The 25,647-nt window shown below is 36.9% G+C and overlaps 2 protein-coding genes across 3 annotated transcripts; both read left to right on the top strand.

Moving 5' to 3' along the window:
* The first annotated feature begins 3,024 nt into the window (after nt 1-3,024).
* On the top strand, nt 3,025-11,426 carry LOC125221884 (serine/threonine-protein phosphatase BSL3). Its single transcript, XM_048124196.1, has 21 exons — nt 3,025-3,695; nt 4,310-4,370; nt 4,460-4,538; nt 4,634-4,713; nt 4,845-4,939; nt 5,021-5,120; nt 5,663-5,732; nt 5,876-5,977; nt 6,334-6,415; nt 6,505-6,684; nt 7,211-7,478; nt 7,565-7,799; nt 7,872-8,042; nt 8,402-8,640; nt 8,977-9,061; nt 9,207-9,305; nt 9,377-9,576; nt 9,655-9,730; nt 10,268-10,403; nt 10,515-10,654; nt 10,779-11,426. Exons 1-21 carry the CDS (start codon nt 3,305-3,307, stop codon nt 10,860-10,862), a joined length of 2,973 nt encoding a protein of 990 aa, XP_047980153.1. The 5' UTR covers nt 3,025-3,304; the 3' UTR covers nt 10,863-11,426.
* Nucleotides 11,427-20,027: 8,601 nt separating this feature from the next.
* LOC125219495 (ubiquitin carboxyl-terminal hydrolase 8-like) lies at nt 20,028-25,412 on the top strand. 2 transcript variants are annotated; one of them, XM_048121484.1, is made up of 11 exons: nt 20,028-20,325; nt 20,840-21,082; nt 21,584-21,725; nt 22,241-22,300; nt 22,387-22,482; nt 23,044-23,367; nt 23,829-23,969; nt 24,079-24,249; nt 24,507-24,764; nt 24,879-25,021; nt 25,117-25,412. In XM_048121484.1, the coding sequence occupies exons 1-11, from the start codon at nt 20,195-20,197 to the stop codon at nt 25,142-25,144; spliced, it is 1,737 nt and encodes a 578-aa protein (XP_047977441.1). In that variant the 5' UTR covers nt 20,028-20,194; the 3' UTR covers nt 25,145-25,412. The 2 variants fall into 2 exon arrangements, with proteins under 2 accessions (XP_047977441.1, XP_047977440.1); XM_048121483.1 differs by having other exon boundaries at nt 25,093-25,412.
* Nucleotides 25,413-25,647: the final 235 nt, after the last annotated feature.

Genomic DNA, 25,647 nt, shown 5'->3' with positions numbered 1-25,647 from the left:
TTTTGGAAATTATTGCAAGTTTATTTTGGTTAATCATGAGTCTTGTTACATTATGTTTGGGGTTTGATTTTTGTTCATTTGTTTATATTTTCGAGTGTTAGATCTAGGAGTTTTAAGTGCTTTCATGTTGCTTGTTGGTTTATTTCTTGCAAAAAATGTTTAGATCTGACTGCTTAGGTTCACTACGTGTTTCTCATGCATGATGGTCTATCTAGGTCCAGTTATATATCTTTCGTTTATATTTCTTACGTGTTCTTAGTTTCGGTTAAAGCTCTGTTTTTGTGTCAAGCTTTTGTCAATGACATTTCAATCCCTTGGTTTCAGTTGATTACTTGGAGAAGAAGAAGTTGTGAATTTGTTGGTTGAATGTCAGATCAGGATTTTATTTTATGGAGTACTACTTTTGTACTGCCATGCAGTTTACTTTTATAGCTTTTAGCCCTTTTAGTTAGTTAGGAAATTGTGGTCCAATCTATTTTTTGTTTATGCATTTTCTTTTGGTTTTGCTTAATTTCTACTTAACTCTGGCATTAGTTTCGAGTGCTCTTCGAATTGTTCATGTTATTTTACAAGTCCAAATTTATTTGCCTTATTACATTCTTTTTTTTGACAAGCATGTCTGTTCTAGTGGTTATATACCCTGACCAATTGACCAGTTTAGTAGAGTATTGCCTTAGATTTCATATTTAAGAGTATTTAGTTAAATTATCACATTAGTAACTAAACTTAATCCAACCTAAAGTGTGGTGGCATTGCTAAAATCCTTTCCAAAATGTCTAAATGTATTTGAAACAGACCATTTTTCTCGTGGGAACGATCTTAATTTAATGCCCTATACTAATATGTTGGGTTAATGTTTTGAAGCGAGAATTGTGTGTTCAATGATTAGTAAATGTCTAAAGTGTCCAAATTGATCAATACGAATCATTGTATAAAAGTGCATGCATTACTTTTCAAATGATGTTGTTGCCGGGGAGCATGGCATTGTTTATTTATGTGTTATGATATTTTGGCGTACATAGTTGTTAATATTTTTACATTTTCTTTGTTTTGCAGTTTATGAGACGAGGCTCAAACTTTGAGCGTTGGATTACCGACTCATCCAAAGGAATACCGAGTCTGATTGACAAATGAGAGAAATAGTGACTCATGTCACCATTCGGTCTGAATTAACTACATCAACACCGGTGGAATTGAGCTCGGAAAGCGAGGATGAGCAAGAAACACCAATCAAACGCGAGCCAGTCTTTGAGTCAGTATTCAAAGAGGGGCGAATTATGGACGCACATGAAAAAGTCCCTGTTATAAGGCAGCTATGGCCCAGTTGTAAGGGGATCCTTCCACAACCATCGTTCAATATCAAGCTGATGCCGATGTTTTACGGACTCAAGAACGAGGATGCATACACTTTTCTGCATGAGTTCATCAAGATTTTCCGAATTTGAAAGACGCCTAACGGAGCTTTGGAGGAGGACTTCCAGTTGGCCACTATTCCGTTTATGCTCACGGAAGAGGCGAATATCTGATTTCTTGGTTTGAAACCCAACTCCATCCAGACGTGGATCTGAAGCTTCTATTTTCATGTGATAAAGACTAATTCTATTTTCATGTGATAAAGACTAATGCAATAGAAAAGAGATAAATGAGGCCACCCAGGCATTTGATGAAATACTTGGTCAGTACTTGACACGGTTTAAGAAGATGGTCAATTCATGCCTAAACAATTGCATGTCGAAAGGCGAAATTATTTAGACCTTTCATGAAGGAATGGCCGTGGAAAATAAAGAATTAATGAACTCGTCAAGTGGAGGTGATTTTTCACATTTCTGAGTGAGTGAAACATGTTGCGAGACTAGTGGATGCAAAACGAGCATATCACAAGTCCTGTTCGAGGATATCGAGGAAAGCGGCATAACTTTAATTTTGAGTAAATAGATGAGAAAAAGTCATAACTCTCCAATCATCAAAATTTTCGTCTCCCTTTGACGAGATTTGTCTCCTATTTTGACTAGGAATTCAGTCTCTTCTCTACTAAAAACGCACTAATATATAAATTATCTTAAAATTTTAAATGATTATAATTTGCTTGTTTTAAATTTATTTTCAAATATCATACTTGTTCTGTTCACGAAAAATTATCTCAGTTTGCCATTTTGGAGTGTCCACAAAAAATTGTCTCATTTCAAAATAGAAACTTACTTTTATACTTTATTCATTTTTTCTCCTATCTCTCTTTTATTTTTTATATATCTCTTATTTTACTAATTTCTCTTTAAAAATCTTATAGTTCACAAATAAAATTAATATTTGTAGATCCAACGTGTATATATTAACTTTCATGATATTTCAATGAAGACACATTATAAAATATATTATTCCAAACATAATAATTACATAAAAAATGGAAAAAAGTGCTTTGTGTGCGAAATTAGGAAAAAATAAATTAAACGAACAACTTGAATTACTGCGCAACCGTAGGCTTTAGAAACAATGGTCGGCGATTAATTTCAATTTTGAGTATGGATTCGCGGTTTGTATTTGATTAATTTAATTTCAATTATGCCCTTTATATTAATCTATTTTCCAACTATTTTACTCTTATGTACTCTCTCCATATAAACTTTTAAAACAACACTTATTTAATATAAAATTGATAAAATAAAAGATAAAAAAAGAGTGTTAATAATGTCTCTCACCTCACTAAAGAAAAATAAATTTCTTAAATTTTTTTTTTTTAATTTTTTGGAACCAAACTAAAAAGATTTTATTTTTTATTTTTAAGAAACATATAATCTTCTCAAAATTGAACCGGGATACAATTTAGTCATTTACACAATACTAATGTCATAACTTTCTCTTTACGAATACCTATCTTGCAAATTTCATATTTACGAATTTAAAAACTGTTTTAGTTCAGACAACACTGTCACTAACCATTTATCGAAACAATTTAAAAATTTTAATGTACGTTCATAATGAATTAATGATTGAAAGATTACCATAATTAAAAAAAAGTAAGGACATTTGATTCTCTCTCTAGATTTGTTTATTGTAGAGAGAGAAAGAGCGTGTTTGGTTTAGCCGTCCCGTTTGTTTTCCTCGTCGTCGTCACCTCTTCAAAGATAGGGAAATAAAAAAGCGAAACTTTGAAGAAAAAGGTGGAATTCGCCACTGTTGGGGGAAAATGTTTCAATCGATCGGAGCTAGGGCTTTGTTCACAATGAAGATTCAAAATGCCCATTTCTGAGAATTCCAGCTCCGCTCTCATTGCCAAGCTTCGGAATTTAGGGGTTTTTTCGCATAAATGGACGTCGATTCCGCTATGCCCGGCGAGCCCGATCAGGATCCGTCGGCGGACTCCACCACTGCTAATACGGTTGCGCTTCTGTCCAACGAATCTCAATCCTCGTCGCCGCAGCTGCAGCAGGAACAGAGCAATAATAGTACTAGCGGGGCGATTGTGGGCGGACCACGCTGCGCACCGACCTATACTGTGGTGAACGCGATAATTGAGAAGAAGGAGGATGGTCCAGGCCCGCGATGTGGTCACACGCTGACAGCGGTGCCGGCGGTTGGGGAGGAGGGGAGTCCTGGGTATATTGGGCCGAGGTTAATTCTTTTCGGAGGGGCAACGGCGCTCGAAGGCAATTCAGCTGCATCGGGAACTCCTTCTTCCGCGGGAAGCGCTGGAATCCGTATGTTCTCGTATATCTTTTAAAATTCATAATGCCTGAGATTTTAAGGATCTTATTCACCTCCCAAGTCTTGTTTTGCTATATTTGAGTTCCCTCCTCTTGATCATCAAGTTACCTTCAGTTGACAACAATGCCGTTTGTGCTTCCTTTTAAAGTTTAAGAAACAAAGATTTGCATGAGACTTGTATCTTGATATTCTCGAGTAATTTCTTGCAATCTTTTATGCTGAATCAATTGGTGGTACAGATTGAAAGGTGAATGATTTTTTGGTACTATGAAGAACTTATAGTTTTTGGTGCTATTATCTCGGGATCTGCGATACTCATGAGATGAGATTATAATGTCACCTGCTTTGCAATTTATCTTCCATGTTACTTGCTGAAATTTATTCGAGGGTTCTAAGCATGTAGTTGGTAGAAGAATTTGCTAATTAAGATTTAAAACGAGTTCTATACTAATATAAATGACAAGGAATCGATGAAGGCCCCCTTTTAACATTTTTTAGTGCCTATAGCAGTTAAAGATAGATTTTCATACTGAAAATGGGAAATATATCACTAGATGATCTTAATCATACAGCTACAAATTCCAATATGGAAAACATGTAATTGCAGGGTTGGCTGGGGCTACGGCCGACGTGCATTGCTATGATGTATTGGCAAATAAGTGGTCTTGGTAAGTTAAGATAACCTTGTTCGTATGGTCTGGTTGTTGGTCCATTAAGTTTTCACTTTTCGTTGATGAGGCAGACTTTTATATTGCAGTGTTACCCCAATTGGGGAACCACCCACACCTAGGGCAGCTCATGTTGCCACTGCTGTAGGTACGATGGTTGTTATTCAGGTTTGTTGCTAGATGCAATGTTTTTTTGTGCAAGTTGCATAGTTATCTTTCTATGTTTGGACGATAAAATGAATTGTTACTCTTATCTTTCATAGGGTGGGATTGGTCCTGCTGGTTTATCGGCCGAAGATCTTCATGTTCTGGACCTTACACAGCAACGACCGAGATGGCATAGGTAGGCTTTTATGTAAGAGTTGAATGCATTGTTGTATAGTTTGCTCCAACTACTGAAGTGATTACTCTCTAAAAAACCCTTTTAACTTCATTGTTGTTCTTATCACTGAGCTAGCATCTTAATTTCTTTAGGGTTGTGGTGCATGGTCCTGGCCCAGGGCCACGGTATGGGCATGTAATGGCTTTGGTAGGTCAGCGGTATTTAATGTCAATTGGTGGAAATGATGGTTTGTCTTCTTAAATTACTTTTCCCTTTCTATATTTGACATTTGTTGGTTAATAAATTGACAGTTCAATTTTTTTGGTAGGGAAGCGGCCTTTAGCTGATGTATGGGCATTGGACACTGCTGCAAAGCCATATGAATGGAGGAAACTAGAGCCCGAGGGTGAAGGGCCACCTCCATGCATGTGAGTTTGTGCAACTTTCTTAATAACCTTGTGGTACTATTGGATGACTTTCATTTTGGCCTCAAATTACTTGTTAAACTTGAGAATGTAAAATCTTTGTCTTCTATAACCTAGAAACTATAATTATCCTCTGCAAAATTTGCAGAAATAATGGAACTCAAAAGTATTTTTGAACGCAAATATACTTATCAATGAACATAAATTAGAGAATGTGTTAATAACGATAATCGACTAAGTATTTTTTATTTAAACAAATTGATTTTATTTCTAATTTTTATAGTTGTTGAATCCTACCACCTCATTTCTATCCAATTTCAAAATATTCTGTATTGGTCTTAAATAACCCTCGTAAGTAGGTTAAATAAATAGATAAAACATAAATCGTGCTGTATTTTCTTAATTTTACAAGTAAAGGTATATAAATAAGCAATAACAAGAAAGGGAGAGTATGGCCAGCTTAGAGTTAATGGGAATTTAGAGGTATTTTTTTTATGAAATAAAGTAAAGATCTTAGGTTGTGCTAACATGGCCCAACTTCCCAGGTACGCAACTGCAAGTGCACGCTCTGATGGTCTTCTTCTGCTTTGTGGTGGAAGGGATGCGAATAGTGTTGTAAGTCTGTCATGCAAGCATTTATGATGTTGACGTTGCTTGAGTCCTCTGCTGGCAATTGGCATTCTCTTCAATATTCATGGGTAAAACTTCCATTTGCTCTCTCTGTTTGACTGTTTTCCTCCAAATGACATAATTCACAGCCACTAGCTAGTGCATATGGGCTTGCTAAACACAGAGATGGTAGGTGGGAATGGGCCATTGCACCTGGTGTCTCACCATCACCAAGGTATCAACATGCTGCGGTAAGTTATTCATTAGCCTCTCACTAAGTATCGGCCGCTATAATAACTACTCCCTCCGTCCCATAAAAGTTGAGACAAAACTTTTGGGCACGGAGGTTAAGAATTTAAATTAAACAAATAGGAGAGAATCGAGAGATGAAGAAAGTAGGAAAGATAAGAGAGAGTAAAGTAAATGATGGAATAAAAAAAGAGTGATTAGATGTTGTCTTTTCTTAAAAAAGGAAATGACTCAACTTTGTTGGGACGGACTAAAAAGGAATACGGCTCAACTTTTTTGGGACGGAGGGAGTATTAGTTTAGTTGCATAAAACAAAGACAGCTATTGTAAAATATAATGGTTTATGTTACTTATTCAGGTTTTCGTTAATGCACGCCTTCATGTATCTGGAGGGGCACTTGGTGGTGGACGCATGGTAGAGGACTCCTCAAGTGTTGCTGGTACTGTTCATTTGGTCATATAGTATGTGACTATCCATATTTACATATACTAAATGATTGGGATTGGCATCAATTTGTATTTTGTGTAGTTTTGGATACCGCAGCTGGAGTTTGGTGCGATACAAAGTCTGTTGTCACAACACCAAGAACAGGTCGATACAGTGCTGATGCTGCTGGAGGAGATGCAGCAGTTGAATTAACAAGGCGTTGTAGGCATGCTGCTGCTGCTGTTGGTGACTTGATATTCATTTATGGTGGTCTACGTGGTGGTGAGACATGATACATTTACCTGATAAAAATCTACTCCCTCCGTCCCATAAAAATATGGGCAATGGGTATGGCACGGGAATTAAGATAAAATTGGTAAAGTAAGAGAGAGGAGAATTGTAGTTAAAGTAGTGTTAGTGGATAGTGGGACCTACATTATTAAATTGATATACCTTTTTAAAAATGGAATGCACATATTTTTGTGGGATGGATGAAAATGGAAAATGCACATTATTTTATGGGACGGAGGAAGTATTAGTTAAAGGCTTAAATTTACAATGATAATTATAGATCTTAATTTGTATCTCTGGTCCCTTCAGGTATAGTGGTTTTTGAATTCTGCATTGAGGTATCTATAGCTTGTACTTGTCTACAATGTTGGAATGGATGTGTTTAGGTCTTAAAAGGCGATCGGAAGCTTTTACCACTTTTGTCCTCAAAGTGTACATCTTTGTTGCATTGTGACAATCTCTGCTGTTACTGTTAATAAACCCAGGCTGTGTTAACTATTGAAAAACAATGATGTAGGGGTGCTTCTTGATGATTTGCTTGTTGCTGAAGATCTGGCTGCTGCTGAAACGACTACTGCAGCTTCTCATGCTGCAGCTGCGGCATCCCATTTGCAGCAAGGGAGTTCACAAGGCACATATGGATATAATGATGATAGAACAAGGGTTCCTCTAACTGAATCTGCCGCTGATGGGGCTGTTGTTGTTGGAAGTCCTGTTGCCCCTCCTGTCAATGGTGATATCTATACAGATATAAGCACAGAGAATGCGATGCTACAGGGTTCTCGGTTAGCTGTTATCTTTAACCATACTGTCTATCTATCTGATTAGTTTGCTATGTCTGTTGCCTCAAGTTCTGGTGTTTTGTGCACAGACAACTAAGTAAAGGTGTCGAGTACTTGGTTGAAGCTGCTGCAGCTGAAGCTGAGGCTATAAGTGCCACATTAAAAGCTGCTAAAGCTCGACAAGTTAATGGAGAAGTTGAGCTGCCAGACAGAGATCGTGGGGCTGAGGCAACACCAAGTGGAAAACAAACTACATTGATTAAACCCGACTCTGCAATGTCAAATAATTCTATCCCAGCTGGAGTTCGACTTCATCATCGTGCTGTCAGTATCAGGACAAGATATATAGTACATAACCGTTGTTAAATGTTTTATTTACACAGATTACATGTGCAGGTGGTTGTAGCTGCAGAGACTGGTGGTGCCTTAGGTGGTATGGTTAGACAACTGTCAATTGATCAGTTTGAAAATGAAGGCAGACGGGTCAGCTATGGAACTCCAGAAAGTGCAACAGCAGCTAGGAAACTTTTAGATCGACAAATGTCAATTAATAGTGTACCTAAGAAGGTAATGTTTCTCCTCTAAAGATTTCAATTATGTTGACACCAGAGTAATCAAGAGAACGGCTAATAAGTAGAGGTGTAGATTGGAGTTCAAATGGCTAAGTGTTGTTTGTTTCCCTTTAATTTGATTTAAGTTGTCTTGTAGCTGAAGTTGTTAAGCAATCATGTTGTGATAGTGGCAATTAAGTTAGTCATATTTTTCCTCTTTCCTGTCCATACCGTCAAAGTCCAATTCATTAATATAAACTTAAAATCAAAATTTTTAGCCTAGTCAACTAGTTGACACAACTAACTTGGGAGATATGTTGTTAAGGTCTCTCCCTATTTTTCAAATTTTCATCACAGCCCCTAAATGTGTCTCAGGTTATTGCTCATCTTTTGAAACCTCGTGGGTGGAAGCCTCCAGTTCGAAGACAATTTTTCTTGGACTGTAATGAGATTGCTGATCTTTGTGATAGTGCTGAGAGAATATTTGCAAGTGAACCAAGTGTGCTACAGCTGAGGGCTCCTATTAAGATATTTGGTGATTTGCACGGTCAATTTGGAGATCTTATGAGGCTTTTTGATGAATATGGATCTCCTTCTACTGCAGGAGACATCTCGTGAGTTTTCAAATCACCTTATCTTCCTGCATGCTATGGTCATTGGTCCATTTATGTTTGGGTAGGTTCTGTTTATACATATTATTTTCAAGGGTAGATGCATCTTGAACTCCCATTGTATGCATCTTGAACTCCCAGTGTCCACTACACTTAAATCCCTTGTACTCCTAGGCACTGGAATTCATGCGGAGAACTCTGGGTAGCTGAACCAATCGTGTCTTTTTTTTTGCCATTAAAGTTTGTTGCTATGACAACTGATGTGTGGATGCATGTCAGATATATTGATTATCTCTTCTTGGGGCTATGACATTGAACTGATGTGTGAATGCATGTCAGATATATTGATTATCTCTTCTTGGGGGACTATGTTGATCGTGGCCAGCATAGCTTGGAAACCATTACCCTTCTCCTCGCTTTAAAGGTATTTGCTTATCTTTTGAACATTGCTGACTTTTTTCCTAGTTGTTTTGTAAGATTTTTAAACCATAATTTGCTGCATCACTCTGAAGCTATCTGGCGATGATTGATTTTTAATTTCACAATGTTTTTTCTTAACGAATTTGCAGGTTGAATATCAACATCAAGTACATTTAATCCGCGGCAATCATGAGGCTGCTGATATCAATGCCCTTTTTGGTTTTCGGATCGAGTGCATTGAGCGTATGGTAAATACAAAAATTGTGTAAATGACCCGTTATTTGGATGAAGTATGGGACTTATGAAGCTTCATGTATAGGGTGAGAGAGATGGAATATGGGCATGGCATCGGATAAACAGATTGTTTAATTGGCTTCCTCTGGCCGCATTAATTGAGAAAAAGATTGTCTGCATGCATGGTGGTATTGGGAGATCTATAAACCATATCGAACAGATTGAGAATATTCAACGTCCAATTCCTATGGAAGCAGGGTCAATTGTTCTTATGGACTTATTGTGGTCAGTTCGTGTTATTTTTTCTCCCATTACTCTTATTGTTTCAATTGCTGTATCTTGATCTGAATATTTTCTTTATAGGTCCGATCCCACTGAAAATGACAGTGTAGAAGGTCTGCGGCCAAATGCAAGAGGTCCTGGATTAGTGACATTTGGGGTTGTTTTCCTTCCTCTCTCATATTCTAAATATCTATCTCTATATGATCCAAAACTTCATGAGGCAATTTACATTTATACTTTGTGGGATCTAAATGTTGGTCATGGGTTATGAAACCCTACTTACTGCTATGGATGCCATGCTTCTTCTTACTTTCAATTGTTATGGTTCATTCAAGCTACTCCCTCCGTCCGCCATTAGGAGTCCCGGTCACTTTTGCGCACTCATTTTATAAAAATGATAATAAATAGTTAAAGTGGAGAAATGGTAAAGTACAAGAGGGAATAATGATAAGAAGACTCTTGTCAACATTATTCTCTCTCTTATTTAACCATTTCTCCACTTTAATTATTTATTATCATTTTTACAAAACGGGTGCGCAAAAGTGACCGGGACTACTAATGGCGGACGGAGGGAGTATCATTTTATGCATAAACATAGTTGCGGGATTTTTGATCCCTAATTCATTATACTCATAGAGGAGAATCATTTTTACATTCTATGTTTGTGCCTGATCATTTATCTCAACTGATGCAGCCTGATCGTGTCATGGAATTCTGTAACAACAATGATCTTCAGTTGATAGTCCGAGCACATGAATGTGTAATGGACGGCTTTGAAAGATTTGCTCAGGGACACTTAATTACTCTTTTTTCTGCAACAAACTACTGTGGTATGTCCAACCTTTTTAAGATTACCAATGATGGTTAGTTAATATTTCCAGCATCATGTTACTGGTTCATCATTTGAAGGTTGATTTTAGTTTCTTATTTAATTTCTGTAGGTACTGCGAATAATGCTGGTGCTATCTTGGTTTTGGGTAGAGATTTAGTAGTTGTGCCTAAACTCATTCATCCGTTGCCCCCTGCAATTTCATCTCCTGAAACATCTCCAGAACGTCATGTAGAAGACACGTGGATGCAGGTGCTACATTTATGTAAAACCATAGTCTTTGTATATAATTATCTAGTATGTGGTCAGACTGGTCATATTTCTTCCCTGATATCATTCATTTCTGTTTTTCCTCCAATCGTTGGATCCCATTCAGGAGCTAAATGCTAACCGACCACCTACGCCTACTAGAGGCCGACCTCAAGTCACTAATGATCGAGGTTCTCTTGCTTGGATTTAGAATATAATCCCAGATAACTGTCTACGACATCTTCTGGCCTTATGCTAACTCCCGGGCTTTCCAGCCATGTGTACATAGCATGATACCATCAGGAGAATTATGCAAAGAGGTATGCTTATATGTACTGTGCACATTCCTCTTTGTGGCTTCAAGGCCTTGAGATCCCGATATGTTTCATACGGTTGAGGAGCACTCTGAGGAAAAGGCGACGAGATCAAGCGAGAAATGTGTATACTTTTGCATTTTTTGAGATGTCTTCTGTACATGAGAGATCAAAGTAGTCAGTACTGTCATTTCTTTGTTGGGTGGGCAGGTTACGGCATTCATCATTAGTTCTTATATTTCTCTCTTGTTTCTTAGGTTAGGTGTATCATTTTAGTCTTCTTCTATTTTAAGAGGGGGTGAGGTTTGTATACGTGGTTGGTGGGATATCTCTTGGTCATTCATGTATAATAATAGAGTGAGGGTGTTGCCTTGTATAATTAGTGTCTACTTTTCCTATAATGTTTCCTTTTACAATTCTTGTTTGGAATAGCGATATATCTTTTTTGAGTATTGGCCATATATAATTATGCCATTTCCCAATTGTAGCTCAATTTATTGGGTTTTCATGTATTCATAGTGTTATGAAATTCTTCACAACATTTTGAAATTAGCAAATAAGTAAGCTATATGCAGGGTGTAGGTGAGCTGCATCACATGGGATAAAATCCATGTGGGATAACTTCTTGTTGGGGTATAAAATAGCTCAGCAAATGAATGTGCAGTTGTAACAGAAATTAACATTCAAAAATTGGGGATTCATTGTGGAGAGAGCTCAAGGAAGTATCGGTCAAGAAGAAAGGAGTTCTTGGTGATTGTTGGTGTAGCTCGCTCAGTGATTGCTGCTCGCTTTGGTTAGTCAATTCAGCTACTGCGTTTTAGTTGTGATTAGCTGAGAAAAGTGAGGGATTGTTTGTGTAGTTTCTGCAATTGTATGCTTATGTAATTCCCCTCTCATCATCAATACAATATTGCCTGAGTTCTCCCGTGGACGTAGGCCACATTGGCTGAACCACGTAATTTGGTGTGTCGTTGATTCTTGAGTTCGATTATTGCTTAGTGTAGCCGTCAATTGCATATGTGTGATAACAAATTGGCGCCGCTCTGTGGGAACGACTGATTTTGCAATTGATGATGGCTGCCTCTCGATTTGATTTCGAGAAATTCACGGGTAGAAACGATTTTGGGTTATGGAAGGTAAAGATGAAAGCCATGCTCGTGCAGCAAGGGCTATGGGAGGCGATGAAGTATAAGCAGCCAGATAAAACTGCGGATCTTGAAGATAAAGCGGAAATCAAGAAGCTCGACATGATGGATAGAGCGCATAGCGCGATAATGCTGAGTCTTGGAGATCGGGTTCTTAGAGAAGTGTGCAAAGAGAAAACACCTTCTGTAGTTTGGAGCAAATTGGAGTCGATTTACATGACAAAGTCTCTGGCGAATAAGTTGTTCTTGAAGCAGAGACTCTTTTCGATCAAATTTATTGAAGGGAAAGGGATCATGGATTAGCTGGATGACTTTGTGAAGGCAGTGGATGATCTTGAGTCTGTTGATTGGGAACTAAAGGATGAAGATAAGGCAATCATGTTACTGAATGCCCTCCCTAAAAGTTTTGATCAACTCAAGGATGCGATCTTGTATGGAAGGGATAGTTCAATCACCTATGAAGAAGTTCTTACTGCCTTGAAAGCAAAGGAATTCCAGAAAACTTCAGCAGCTAAGCCAATTGATCAAGCTGGTGAAGTCTTGCATATAAAAGGCACAGATAAAAAAGGTTCCAAGAAGAAATGGAACAAGAAAGGTAAATCTGAGAAGAAGGATGAGAAGGAGACCAGATCGTGCCACTATTGTAAGAAGCCGGGGCATCTAAAGAAGAACTGTTATTCATGGAAGAAAAAGAAAGAAGAAGAGGCAGAAGGGCAGAACACAGCTGATGTTACTCAAGACATTGAAACTGCTCATGCATTGAACATAGGAGATACAGATATCAGTGAGCAATGGATCATGGACAGTGCCTGCAGTTTTCATATGTGCCCGAAGCTCGAATGGTTTCAAAATATGCAGCATTCCACTGGCTCTGTACTTCTGGGGAACAATCAAATATGCAGAGTTAAGGGCATGAGAAATATAAGGCTGAGAATGAAAGATGGTACAACAAAGATCCTCTCAGAAGTGAGATATATCCCTGATATAAAAAGGAACTTAGTCTCTCTAGGAGCTCTTGAAGGAAAGGGATATTCATTTCTGTCATCAGATGGTCAGATGAAGGTTTTCAAGGGAGCTGATGTTGTCATGGTGGCAAAACGGTTTAACAGTCTCGACTATTTGGAAGCTGAGGTTATATTTGATGAACTCAATATGGTGAAGAAAGTAGATGGTGATATTTGGCATCTCAGATTGGGTCATGTGTCCATGGATGGAGTTAATCAACTTATCAAGGCTGGAGTAATAGAGGCAGACAATAAAATGGCTTCTAGAGAATGTGAGGTGTGTGTGCTTGGTAAAAGCAAGAAGCAAGTATATCCGGCTGGAAAACACACTTCACAGTCAGTACTTGATTATGCCCATAGTGACATTTGGGGGCCTGCTCAAACTTTATCAGTAGGAGGATGCAGGTATTTCTTATCAATAGTGGATGACTACTCTAGAAAAATTTGGCTATACATTTTGAAAGAAAAGTCTGATGCATTCAACAAGTTTAGAGAGTGGTGTACAGAGGTTGAGGTGGATAAAGGCTCAAATCTAAAGTGTCTTAGAACAGATAATGGATTGGAGTTCGTATCTCATGAATTTGATGATTTTGCAAACTAAAGGAAATCAAGAGACATAGAACGGTTCCAAACAATCCTCAACAGAACGGTGTGGCTGAAAGAGCTAACAGAACCATACTAGAAAGGGTTAGATGTATGCTGATTTCATCAGGAATGCCTCACAAATTCTGGGGAGAGGCAGCATCCACAACAGTCACTCTCATGAACAAGTGTCCTACTGCATCTATAAATAATGAAACTCCAGATTTTAGATGGTTTGGTCATAATAACAATTATACAATGCTGAGACCTTTTGGTTGTAGAGCTTACTCTCATGTTAGGGAAGGCAAACTTGAGCCAAGAGCTCTGAAATGTGTCTTGTTGGGATATCAAGAGGGAGTGAAGGGTTATAGGCTCTGGTGTATGGAGCCAGGAAATCAAAAGGTGGTGATCAGCCGAGATGTGATCTTCAGAGAGAAAGAAATGCCTTATAAAGAAGCTGAGGGGCAACAGGCAAGCAACTGGATACAATGCTCCAGTTAAGGTGGAGTTACTGGAAAATTCAGATGATCAGCAGCTGGTTGAAGAAGCTAGTGTATCAGAAACTGAGGAACAGATTTATGAAATCAGTGATGATGAAGAGATTGTTCCAGCAGATACTAATCTTGATGACTATAGATTGGCCAGAGACAGAGAAAGAAGAAAGAATGTCAAAAGGCCAACAAGATATAGCAATGCAAGTCCAGTGTATTATGCCTTCTGTGCAGCAGAGGAGATGGGGTCTAATGAACCGGGAACTTACAAGGAAGCAATAAGCTCTAGAGAAAGAGACAGATGGATAAAGGTAATGCAAGCTGAAATAGACTCATTATTGAAAAACAAGACTTGGATTCTAGTAACCAGAAAGATGATGCAGAAAATAATTGGGTGCAAATGGATTTTTAAGAAAAAGGTGGAGGCATCAGAAGGTGATAGAATCAGATATAAAGCCAGGTTAGTGGCCAAAGGATACAACCAGAGGGAGGGAATTGACTACAACGAGATATTTTCTCTAGTGGTTAAGCACAGCTCCATCAGACTTCTCATGGCATTGGTTGCAAAAAATGATTGGGAATTACACCAGTTAGATGTGAAAACAGCGTTTTTACATGGTGAGCTTGAGGAAAGCATATTCATGGAGCAGCCAGAGGGATTTATCAAGCCAGGAGATGAGGGAAAGGTTTGCTTATTGAAGAGAAGTATCTATGGCCTTAAACAGTCCAGCAGGCAATGGAACCTGCAATTTGATCAGCATATGAGAGATATTGGTTTTGAAAGTTCCAAGTATGACAGTTGTGTGTATATGAAGAAGAAAGATGGGAAATCAGTGGCTTTCTTGCTCTTATACGTGGATGATATGTTAGTTACTGGATCAGATATCAACGAGATTGAGATAGTGAAGTATGACCTCAAATGCAGATTTGAAATGAAGGATTTGGGGGAAGCTAAGAGAATTTTAGGCATTGATATCATAAGGGACAGAAAGAGAAGAGTCCTTTGGCTGAGCCAGCAACACTATATTGAGAAATTACTCAAGAATTCCAGATGAGTGAGTCTAGGATAGTCTCTACACCCCTTGGGCATCAGTTTCAACTATATGTAGATCAGTGTCCTAAATCTAAGGAAGAGCAGGAATTGATGAAGAATGTACCATATGCTAACATCATAGGAAGTGTGATGTATGTAATGATATGTACAAGACCTTATCTTGCTCATGCTGTGAGTCTAACAAGCAGATACATGAGTAATCCAAGAAAGGTGCATTGGCAAGCCTTGAAGTGGATGTTGAGATATCTGAAGGGAAGTTCCGAGTATGGGATCATGTACAAGGGTTTTGAAGATCAGACCAAAGATAGTCTTGTGGGATTCTGTGATTCAGATTATGCATCAAATAGAGACAATAGAAAGTCTCAAACTGGATACATATTCACTCTATTTGTGATAACACATAGTCATTGAAATAGCAGATGAAATATTCATTTATTGGTTTTTTGTGTATTCTTAGTCATTGAAATAGGAGATGAAAATTTCTTTGTATCATGATATTCCACTTTTCTCTTTTATGTTATATACTCTTTTTGCCATATTTTGCAGCGCTTAGCTTGTTACTGTTTAATGTTTTGTAAGGTTGACAATCTTGTTTCTTGGATTAGAAGGGTATATTTGCCATTCAGGGCCCATTTAGTACATAAAGTTGAAAATAAAATTTGAAGGATTTAATTCATTTGTTTGGTAAATGAAGCATTTCTTGTGTCCCAATTAAGTTGGGATAACTCTAGGGCATGAAAATTAATAAATTGTGTTGGAAAGTGGAGATAAAAATAAAATAGAAAAGATAGAGATTGAGTAAAACTAGGTGACAAATAAAACAAGAATGATTGGATATTTTATTTTTTTTAAATGGAAATAACTTAACTTTGTTAAGACATCCTAAAAAGGAATATACTCAACTTAGTTAGGACAGAGGGAGTGATTGATATGAAATTGAATATGAAGTAATTTGTCTGCACATACACAATATATACCGTGCTCAGATACAAATATACACACTGTATACAAACACATTACACTACATACGCACTATACCACACACAAAACTTGCAACTACGCACACAATACACAGTCACTTATTATACACACACACACACACACACACCATTATGTTATGTTTTATATTTCTATTATTATTTTCTATTTTTTTACGTCTTACTTACGTTACTCCCTTCGTCCGCTACTAGGAGTCCCGGTCACTTTTGCGCACTCGTTTTATAAAATTGATAATAAATAGTTAAAGAGGGGAAATGGTAAAGTAAGAGAGAGAATAATGTTGATAAGAGTCTTCTCAACATTATTCTCTCTCTTACTTTACCATTTCTCCATTTTAACTAATTATTATCATTTTTACAAAACGAGTGCGCAAAAGTGACCGGGACTCCTAATGACGGACGAAGGGAATACATCTTTGCTCTTTATTATTAAAAATAATCTTTTTCTCATTAGTTTCTTATCATCTACATTAAATTTTATTGTAGAGTTTTAAATATGCATGGAAAAATTTCAAATCATTAATAATAGTTATGTATATGCGTAAAGGAAGATATTATATTTCGGTGTTATGATACTTAGTCGTCGAAGAAAATTGTTACTAGCATTTATGACAGTGTCACTATTGTATTCCCAACATAACTGTTGAGATTGACTTGAGCCCTCATCGTAAATATCATGGCCCCACCATTATATGTTTGTGCGTTTGTATGTACTGTGTGCAATGTGTGTATTGTTTATGCATGCAATGTGTACGTTGTATGTTGTGTATGAACATGTGTGTATTATACTTCGTTCGTCCCATAAAAATAAGGGCAATTTCCTTTTTCATCTGTCCCATAAAAATATCTAATTTCTATTTATGAAAAGTTCTCCCAAATTCACTACTCATATATATCGATTAATTTATAACTTATATCACTAGATGCTACCATTAAATACTAATAATAATATGAGTCTCACTTCTATTTTAACTACCTTTCTCCTCATCTATCTTACTTTACCAATTATGATTTAATTCTCGTGCCGTCTCAAATGTCCTTATATTTTGGGAGGATGAAGTATCTGTCAGTGTGTAGTGTACGTAATGTGTGTGTTGTGTGGAATGTGTGCGTGCAAATCTTTTGTATTTGTGTATGTATATGTAGCGTGTGTGTGTGTGTGCAATGTGTGTATTGTGTTCTTATGAGTGCACTATGTGTGTACACACATAGTGTGTGAATTTTGTGTTGTGTATGTACAGTGTGTATTATATGTTGAACTTATCAAATATGAAATCCGTAGGCTTTGAACCTGTTACTTTGAAAACGAGTAGGTAATAATGTTGTCCATTTAGGACCGAGAAGAAAGTCACGTCAAAATTATTTCAATTGTAGTCTGACATCTTCAATATCTCCTCGCTCATTCTTATTGTGAATTCCCTCATCCCTCTGGTAAGGTCCCATTTTTCATAATTGTCAAGTAATTACAAAGAAATCAATATAGCATGAGGGCATGATATATACTCCTACAAAAGTAAACATAAACTTGTAGCTGACGTGACTTTTTATTAGTACTAAAATAAATTACAAGTATACAATATTATTAGAGTATATGTAAAGATAAGCATGTAATATCGAAAACATGGACTAATAGTCAATCTGAGTACTATAATAAAGTTTTATTAGCACATGTGCTATAGCAAGATCAAAACAAAACATGATCAGTTACTCTCATATCCACTAATCAAATATGAGTAGAAACATTCACTAAACATAATTCAACAAAATGATCTTGGTGCATCACATGAGACATAGCCCTTTTTAACTTAGGATAATTCGTCTTATAATGCTCATTCTCGCCGTATTTGAAACACTTTCTGATTTTTTTTGCAAAGATGCACCCTTTTCTTGTCTATTGCTTTGTTAGGAATCACTGTTTCACATGTTATTTTCTTCTTCTCCTTTATGGGCTTAAGACTTGAGGAAAGTGCTCCGGGTGCCAACATGACTTCATGTGTTTCATCCATAAGGCTCTCTATAGTTTGCAACTCGACCAACAGTTTTGCCAAAACATAGTTCCTTTTGTTCATCATATAAATAGTACTCATCCGTCAGTGGAAATGTTGTCTAGTTTTTCCATTTTGGTCTGTCCATAAAAAGTTGTCCACTTTTTTTTTCTTTCTAGTTTTGGTAAACGGTCTCCACTTTCCACTAACTCTTTACACTCTCATTCTATTATAATATTAATATAAAAATGTGGGACTCTCATTCCACTAACTATTTCAACTTACTTTTCTTCACATTTCTTAAAACTCGTGCCGAGTCAAACCTTGACAATATTTCATAGACGGAGGGAGTACTTGACCTGTTGATAGCATGTAGGTAGACACTGAAGTACGATACTAACTTGGGTTTGGGGTCCAATGTTCCACCCAAAGTTTCAATCTGATTCAAATATGACATCTTCTTGAGGACATGATCCTGCACAAATGTCCCTTTCTTCGTAGCTACGTTGTGATATTTCAGATTGCCGCACATCTTGCAGTACAGTTCTGATGTCCGAAGAGAGTCTCGAAGTTACTAATCTCATAGTGGCTATTGGAACTTTGTGATTTTATAAAAAATGAACTTTCTCTTGTCCTAATTGCATTACAATGCTACTCCCATTCGTCTCATTCAAAATGTCCATATTTCCTTTTTAATTTGTCTCACTCAATGTCCACTTTTATATTTGAAAATAAACATCTCTCATTTCTTCTTATTAAAATATCAACTCCTTTTTTTCTCTCTACTTACTATATTTAATAATTCCTCCTAAAATTTCGTGCTACTCAAGGATGTGGACACCTGAAGTGGGATAAAGTGGGTATTATATTGTTACTCCCTCCGTCCCAAGGAAGATGACCCCTTTCTTGGGCGGCACGCGATTTTATGCAACTTTATTTTGTGTGTTAAATGGAGAGAGTAAAGTAAAAGAGAGGGGATAAAGTAGAGATAAAAGAGTTTCCATTTTAAATAATGAGTCATCTTGGTTGGGACAAATCAAAAAAGAAAGTGGGTCATCTTTAATGGGACGGAGGGAGTACCTTTTTCTTACATTGGAAAAATCCTCGACAATAACTATTCCTAATTTCTAAGATCGTATAGTAGTAGTACTATGATTTAAATTTCGAATTTCACACAAAATGATCATGCTTGAATCATGGCCACCTTTATAGCTGACTGGTCGTCTGATGCAGTTGCATCAATGTATATTACTCCCTCCGTCCCCCATTAAAAGTCACACTTTTCCATTTCGGTCTTTCCCCAATTAAGAGTTACACTTTTCCATTTTGGTCCGTCCCCAATTAAGAGTCACACTTCATTTTTACCATAAATAATAAGTAGGTCCCACATTCCACTAACTCAATTCACTCACATTTTATTATAAAACTAATATAAAAAAAGGGTCCCACATTCCACTAATTTTTTCAACCAATTTTTCTTTACATTTCTTAAAACCCGTGCCCGGTCAAAGAGTGACTCCTAATAGGGGACGAAGGGAGTATGAAAAAGCAAAGTAACAAAGTACCAGCTTTTTTAGAGAAATAAAATGAAACTAATGTAAAATACTGTATGTTGTGTAAGTTAAAATTGGATTAGAGACGTTAATATTTAGACAGCGCAGAACCAGCAAGCACCTTTCTTCGCATATTCCAACCCAAATTAAATCATTCAAAATTCATTTTTATCAAAATATTCAATATTAGCAAAGCAAAAATGAGATTACATATTAAGCCGTGATTTAGGAATATAAGATTTTTTTTATGCAGGTATTAGTTTCACAACTAATCCGGCATCTCTCTCTCTCCTCCCAGTTTCCTGATTCTCTCTCATCTCTCTCTAAAAATTATGTGCGTCTCTGCAAATCTCCTCCGCCATTGCTGAGCCCGTGTCTTTCTCATTCTATAAATACATTTGCTCGGACAAAATTACAATGGATAGCAATGATTCCGCATCCGAGATATCATTCAGCTCTCTGCATTTGGACCCACGGCAGCAGGAAGATAAACAAGAAGAGCCTGTATCTTCGGATGAAGATCAGAGTCTCTATTTAGTTCCCTTCAGGTAATTACAATGTCGAATGCCCTTTCCGCAATCGAGGTTTAACTCATCTCTTTCCCCCTTTTCGCGTGGGCAAGTGTTGGATGAATTACTGAAGTAGCGAATGAATCTGAGTCGATGAAGAAGAAAAGAAGAAATTGATTGATTTGTGAAATTTTACTCGAGATTAAGTTTTACGCTAGTTTGATTGACCAAATCGGGGCAGATGTGAGCAACTTGAAATGAATCGATTTACTTGTTTGTGTTAGTTGTGCCATGTTTAGCTACTTTTTTTGGATTTAGACTGATTATATGATGCTTTTGAGCTGTTTAGTGTGGATAACTAATTAGATTTGTTCCTCCTTTTGGTAATTTGATTATTAAGTGTTTTTGGGGAGAAGGTGTTGGTTTTGTGAGCTAGTAAGAGTGTGGAAGTGTGGAAGATATGTAGCTGTGCTTGCCCTGCCTTTTTCTGACTGCTATTTGTTATACTGCTTGGCTTTCAGTACTTAATTTATGTTTGCTGGTTGTGCTTTAGATGGTGGAAGGAAGCGCAGGACCCTTCATCCTCAGATGTAAAGAGGGGGATCCCATTTGCAGCATCCCCTGCTCCTTATGGGGGTCCAATGAAGATTTTTAACAACATATTCAACTCAGATATTGCATTTAGTCTGAGGAAAGATGATGATTTGTCATGCAATGGAGAAAATGGTGAGGCGGGTGTATCGGGTAAAGACTATGCATTGGTGCCTGGAGACATATGGCTTCAGACACTGAAATGGTGAGTATGTTACAATCCTGCGTGGGAAATGCAACATATGCATTTGTGCATTGCTGAAAGCGTGACCGATAATCTGGTGAACTTATAACCAAAAAAGGTGGCAAAGAAAGTAAGATCTATGGCATAAGTGGAGCTGGACATTTGATTTGATATGGACCATATGGCCGTGTGACACGTGTAATGCACAGTGTATTAATATATATAGGCCTTTAGTTAACATTGGCAATAACTATCCAGCATAGCAAGCTAAATAGTATGATTTAACTCATAATGGAAGTTCTCATCTGAAGTAATTGGAGTATCAATTAATCAAATAAATTATGTGGAATTTCTTTATTGAATTCTTAAGTGGCATTATTCTTTCTTGTTTTTTGATATTCTTTTTCTAGCTTTCTTTCATTTCTGTAAATGGATTTATCAATGTATGTTTAGTTTAAAGGAGTATTTATGATTCATATATGTAAAACCCTCGAATAAAAATTTTACTTCTTCTTTGTCCAGGCACAGTGATTCTAAGAATTCATCAAAGGAAAGAAAAGGGTTCTTAGCTGTCGAAGAAGATATGTCCGATGTCTACCCTTTGCAACTCAGGCTTTCTGTTCTATGTGAAACCAACGTACTGTCTGTTAAAATTAGCAAAAAGGTTTGTAATTTCTGAGCATATGCCAGATGCTGTGCTTGCTTTTATTTCAGATTACCTATGGATCAGCTCACCATGTGCACTGGACATTTGTCTGTCGGTCAATATTGTTATCCTCTCATTTATGAATTTTACGCAGATATTTTAATTTTTTATGAAGGAGCAATTTAAATAATTATGAGCATTTAAAGCTATGTTACTGTAATTCGATTAAGACCCATTATGTGAGATAATAATGTAATCATGCATTGATTATGGAAAATCAGAGGAATATCGTTGTACGGCTTAGCTTTGAGAATCAAATCAGTTTAGTGTACTTAATTTACTTATAAAGAACAACAATCTTCTCATGGAACAGTAATATCTCCAACAATTTTTATGCTTGATCTACATTCCACATTTGCATTCTCCAAGTTTCAACCTCATGAGTAACAATAAATGGCAGCAATTCTAGTAGCCTGTTTTGCGGATCTTAACCCAATTTTACATTTCTTTGAAGTTTCTTGCTTAATTTTCAGGACAATTCAGTTGAGTGCTACAGAAGAGCCTGCAAGATTTTCAATATGGAATCTGAGCCTGTGAGTGTAGCTAAAATTTCTCACAAATATAAGTGTATGTTTTGTCATGGAGACTGGTGCTCAACTCCATTGTACATGCTCTGCAGTTGCGCGTTTGGGATTTATCAGGGCAGACAATGCTGCTTCTATTGAATGACAAAAATAAGATCTTAAAAGAGTCTCAGAAGCAAATTGGGCAGGATGTAAGTAATAGATTTCATGTGTTGTGAACCAAGCGATAACGTACTTACCTACTGCTCCTATGTTTCTGCATCTTCAACTTCTTACTGTTTCTTCTGAATTAAGCAAATGCATTTTTTTGGAACCCCTTCTTTGGCTGCAGCCTGCAACATGAGCTTGTTCTTCTAAAGAGTTAATCACCAAGACCATGATTGTCTGTGACTCTGTAAAGAAAATCCGATGCAGAAGTCCAAGATGCATTTTGTTAGATGGATCTTGCTTTAATTGACTGTTGCTCTTTGTCAAAACATGAATATATGCCATTAATAATCTTCATTGTGAATTGCACCATTTGATTTAATTATTTGTAACTCGTATGTCCTGTTTCTTTCCTTCTTTTTTTTCCTTTCTTACTTATTTCTATATTTTCAGTTGATATAATTTTGCATGACTGATCGACTAATGGTCTACTCATGATAGAACATTGGTCAACTGTATCCAGACATTGTTCTTGTTATCTATTGTATGCATTATCTACCTTTTTCTATAAAGAATAACGTCTTTTCTTCTGTTAATTTGTGCAGTTGCTCCTCGAGTTACAAGTTTATGGATTATCAGAATCTTTTAGAAATAAAACCAGAAAGGATGATACTGCACAATGTTCGAATGGGACTCTGAATGGTGGTTCTGTCCACTACTTCTCTAATTCTGCTCGGAGCAATTCTGCTAAGTTTCTCGGAGGTTCTGCTGAAGCTGGTACACTAGGCTTAACTGGATTACAGAACCTTGGGAATACTTGCTTCATGAACAGTGCTCTTCAGTGTCTAGCCCACACACCAAAGCTTGTTGACTACTTTCTTGGAGATTATGAAAGAGAAATAAATCCAGATAACCCATTGGGGATGAAGGTATTTTCCCTTCTTAGGAGTTCAAAATAAAAGGCTCTTTAAGTAATGAAAACTTTTATTCTTTATTATAAATTTCCCCTTTTTGTTGTTCACGAATTATTGTGGCCTTTCAATCAATTAGATTTACGCAATACTATGTTATTCATAAACGTCAGGTTCTATTTTCTATGTGTTTTTTAGACCTTTTAATGATTACTAATTCTGGGCCTTTCAAATGAACCATATATTAGGGAAGTATCATAGGAGTAAAAGGCACTCCATCCAGTGTTATGGATTGCATGTGGAATTGGATTATTGCCATTATTAGTTGTTGCTCTTTATGTTTGTAATGTATTCAAGTGTTTTTTAAAGATGCTGTTTAGGCACCAGAAATGCCTTTCCCACATGGCCTAGCAATAATACTGCTATAATTTTTATGTGACTTTAATTTTTATCATTAGTATAATTTGCTTTCATCGTAGGGTGAAATTGCTTCTTCTTTTGGAGACCTGATGAAGAAACTATGGGCTCCTGGAGCGACTCCACTAGCACCGAGAACATTCAAATTGAAGCTTGCTCATTTTGCTCCCCAGTTCAGTGGTTTCAATCAGCACGATTCTCAAGTATGTGCTAATTTAATCTCTTATTATAATTTTTAGAATTGGTCTCTCATCTGTTATCTGTTGAAAGGGATAATAAAACTATTGTTTCCACCATATTCGCTTACATTAGGAGCTCCTGGCATTTCTCTTGGACGGACTTCATGAAGATTTGAATCGTGTCAAGTGTAAACCTTATGTCGAAGTTAAGGATTCTGATAGCAGACCAGATGAACAAGTAGCGGATGAATATTGGACGAATCATCTTGCTCGTAATGATTCGGTTATAGTTGACGTTTGCCAAGTTAGTTTCTATTCATACATTTATCTGCTTTTTTATGTGTTAATGTTAACCTAACATATTATCAGGAGGCTCTGACTAAAAGTTTGTAATTGTTTACAGTATCACTTTTGTTTTCTGCAAATATTTCTATTTTTCTATAAGTGATTATAATGCTCTATGATTTTAATGATGCGGAGTGCCCTAATAGATTTTCTATCCATTGACTACTTTCTAAACTCTCAAGTATCAATAATAACACATGGATTGCTACACTGCAGGGTCAATACAGGTCCACATTAGAATGCCCACTTTGTCGAAAGATGTCTGTTACTTTCGACCCATTTATGTATCTGTCTTTACCTCTGCCATCAACTTCTATGCGGACAATGACATTGACTGTTGTGAAAACTGATGGGACTGATAAGCCACTGGCATTTACTGTTACTGTACCAAAGAATGGAAAACTTGTAGATCTTACTCAGGCTTTAAAGACTGCCTGTTCTCTGGAGGGTGATGAAACACTTTTGGTGGCTGAGGTAACTGGACAATGATACTGATAGATCGATGTTGCAAGCCCTTGGCTTTCTGTATCTTTCCTGTTTTGCAGTATTACCTATTCTTAATCACCCCAAAACAATGAATTCATGCAGATATACAACAACCGCATTATACATTTTCTAAAGGATCCAAATGGTTCGTTATCTTTGATTAGAGACAATGATAAACTAGTAGCCTACAGGCTACCAGATACAGAAGCTCCTCTCTTTGTCTTTATGCATCAGCAGGCTGAAGAGTAAGTCCAGATTTTTTTAATGCCTCTACTTCAAATTCTTCTATAATCAGTATATATATTATATAATACAGTTATATTTTCATAACGATACACAGAAAGAGAGGGCATTGCCCTATCAACTAGTGGCATGTTTCAAGAACTTGGAATGTAATTGTGATTCGAAGCGGAAGGTGGATGGTCTGTTTTCTCGGGATAAGATGTCTGCAAAAGAAGCATGACATGATAACCTTGAAGAAAACAATGAGAATGTAAATAAGTATGCAAATAGATAATTCTTTCCAACAATGGAAAACCCTCTTTCCAACAAGGAAAGCCTTGGCCAAAATGCCGTTTCTCTTACAATAAACTTTGATGATCCCTTTACTAATCCTAGGAGACCATTATAAATGCTTCATATATGGAATTCCAAATGAGAATATAATGACAATAATTAATAGGAATTATTGTATTAGCAAGTAACTGTCACTCACTTTTCCGTGATTACGTAACTGCCACTCCTAGTCAAGTTATTTTCAAGATAACTGATGCGTATCAATTGCACCATTGTTGAAACAGCCTTGTCCTCAAGGCTGGAAATGAAACCTAAACACGATGTGTCGTCCGGAGGAAGCTCATACTCATGCTTG

Source organism: Salvia hispanica, chromosome 4 (genome assembly GCF_023119035.1).
Source record: "Salvia hispanica cultivar TCC Black 2014 chromosome 4, UniMelb_Shisp_WGS_1.0, whole genome shotgun sequence".
In the NCBI taxonomy this organism is placed as follows: domain Eukaryota; kingdom Viridiplantae; phylum Streptophyta; class Magnoliopsida; order Lamiales; family Lamiaceae; genus Salvia; species Salvia hispanica.
This window is presented reverse-complemented; position numbering and strand designations above follow the sequence as displayed.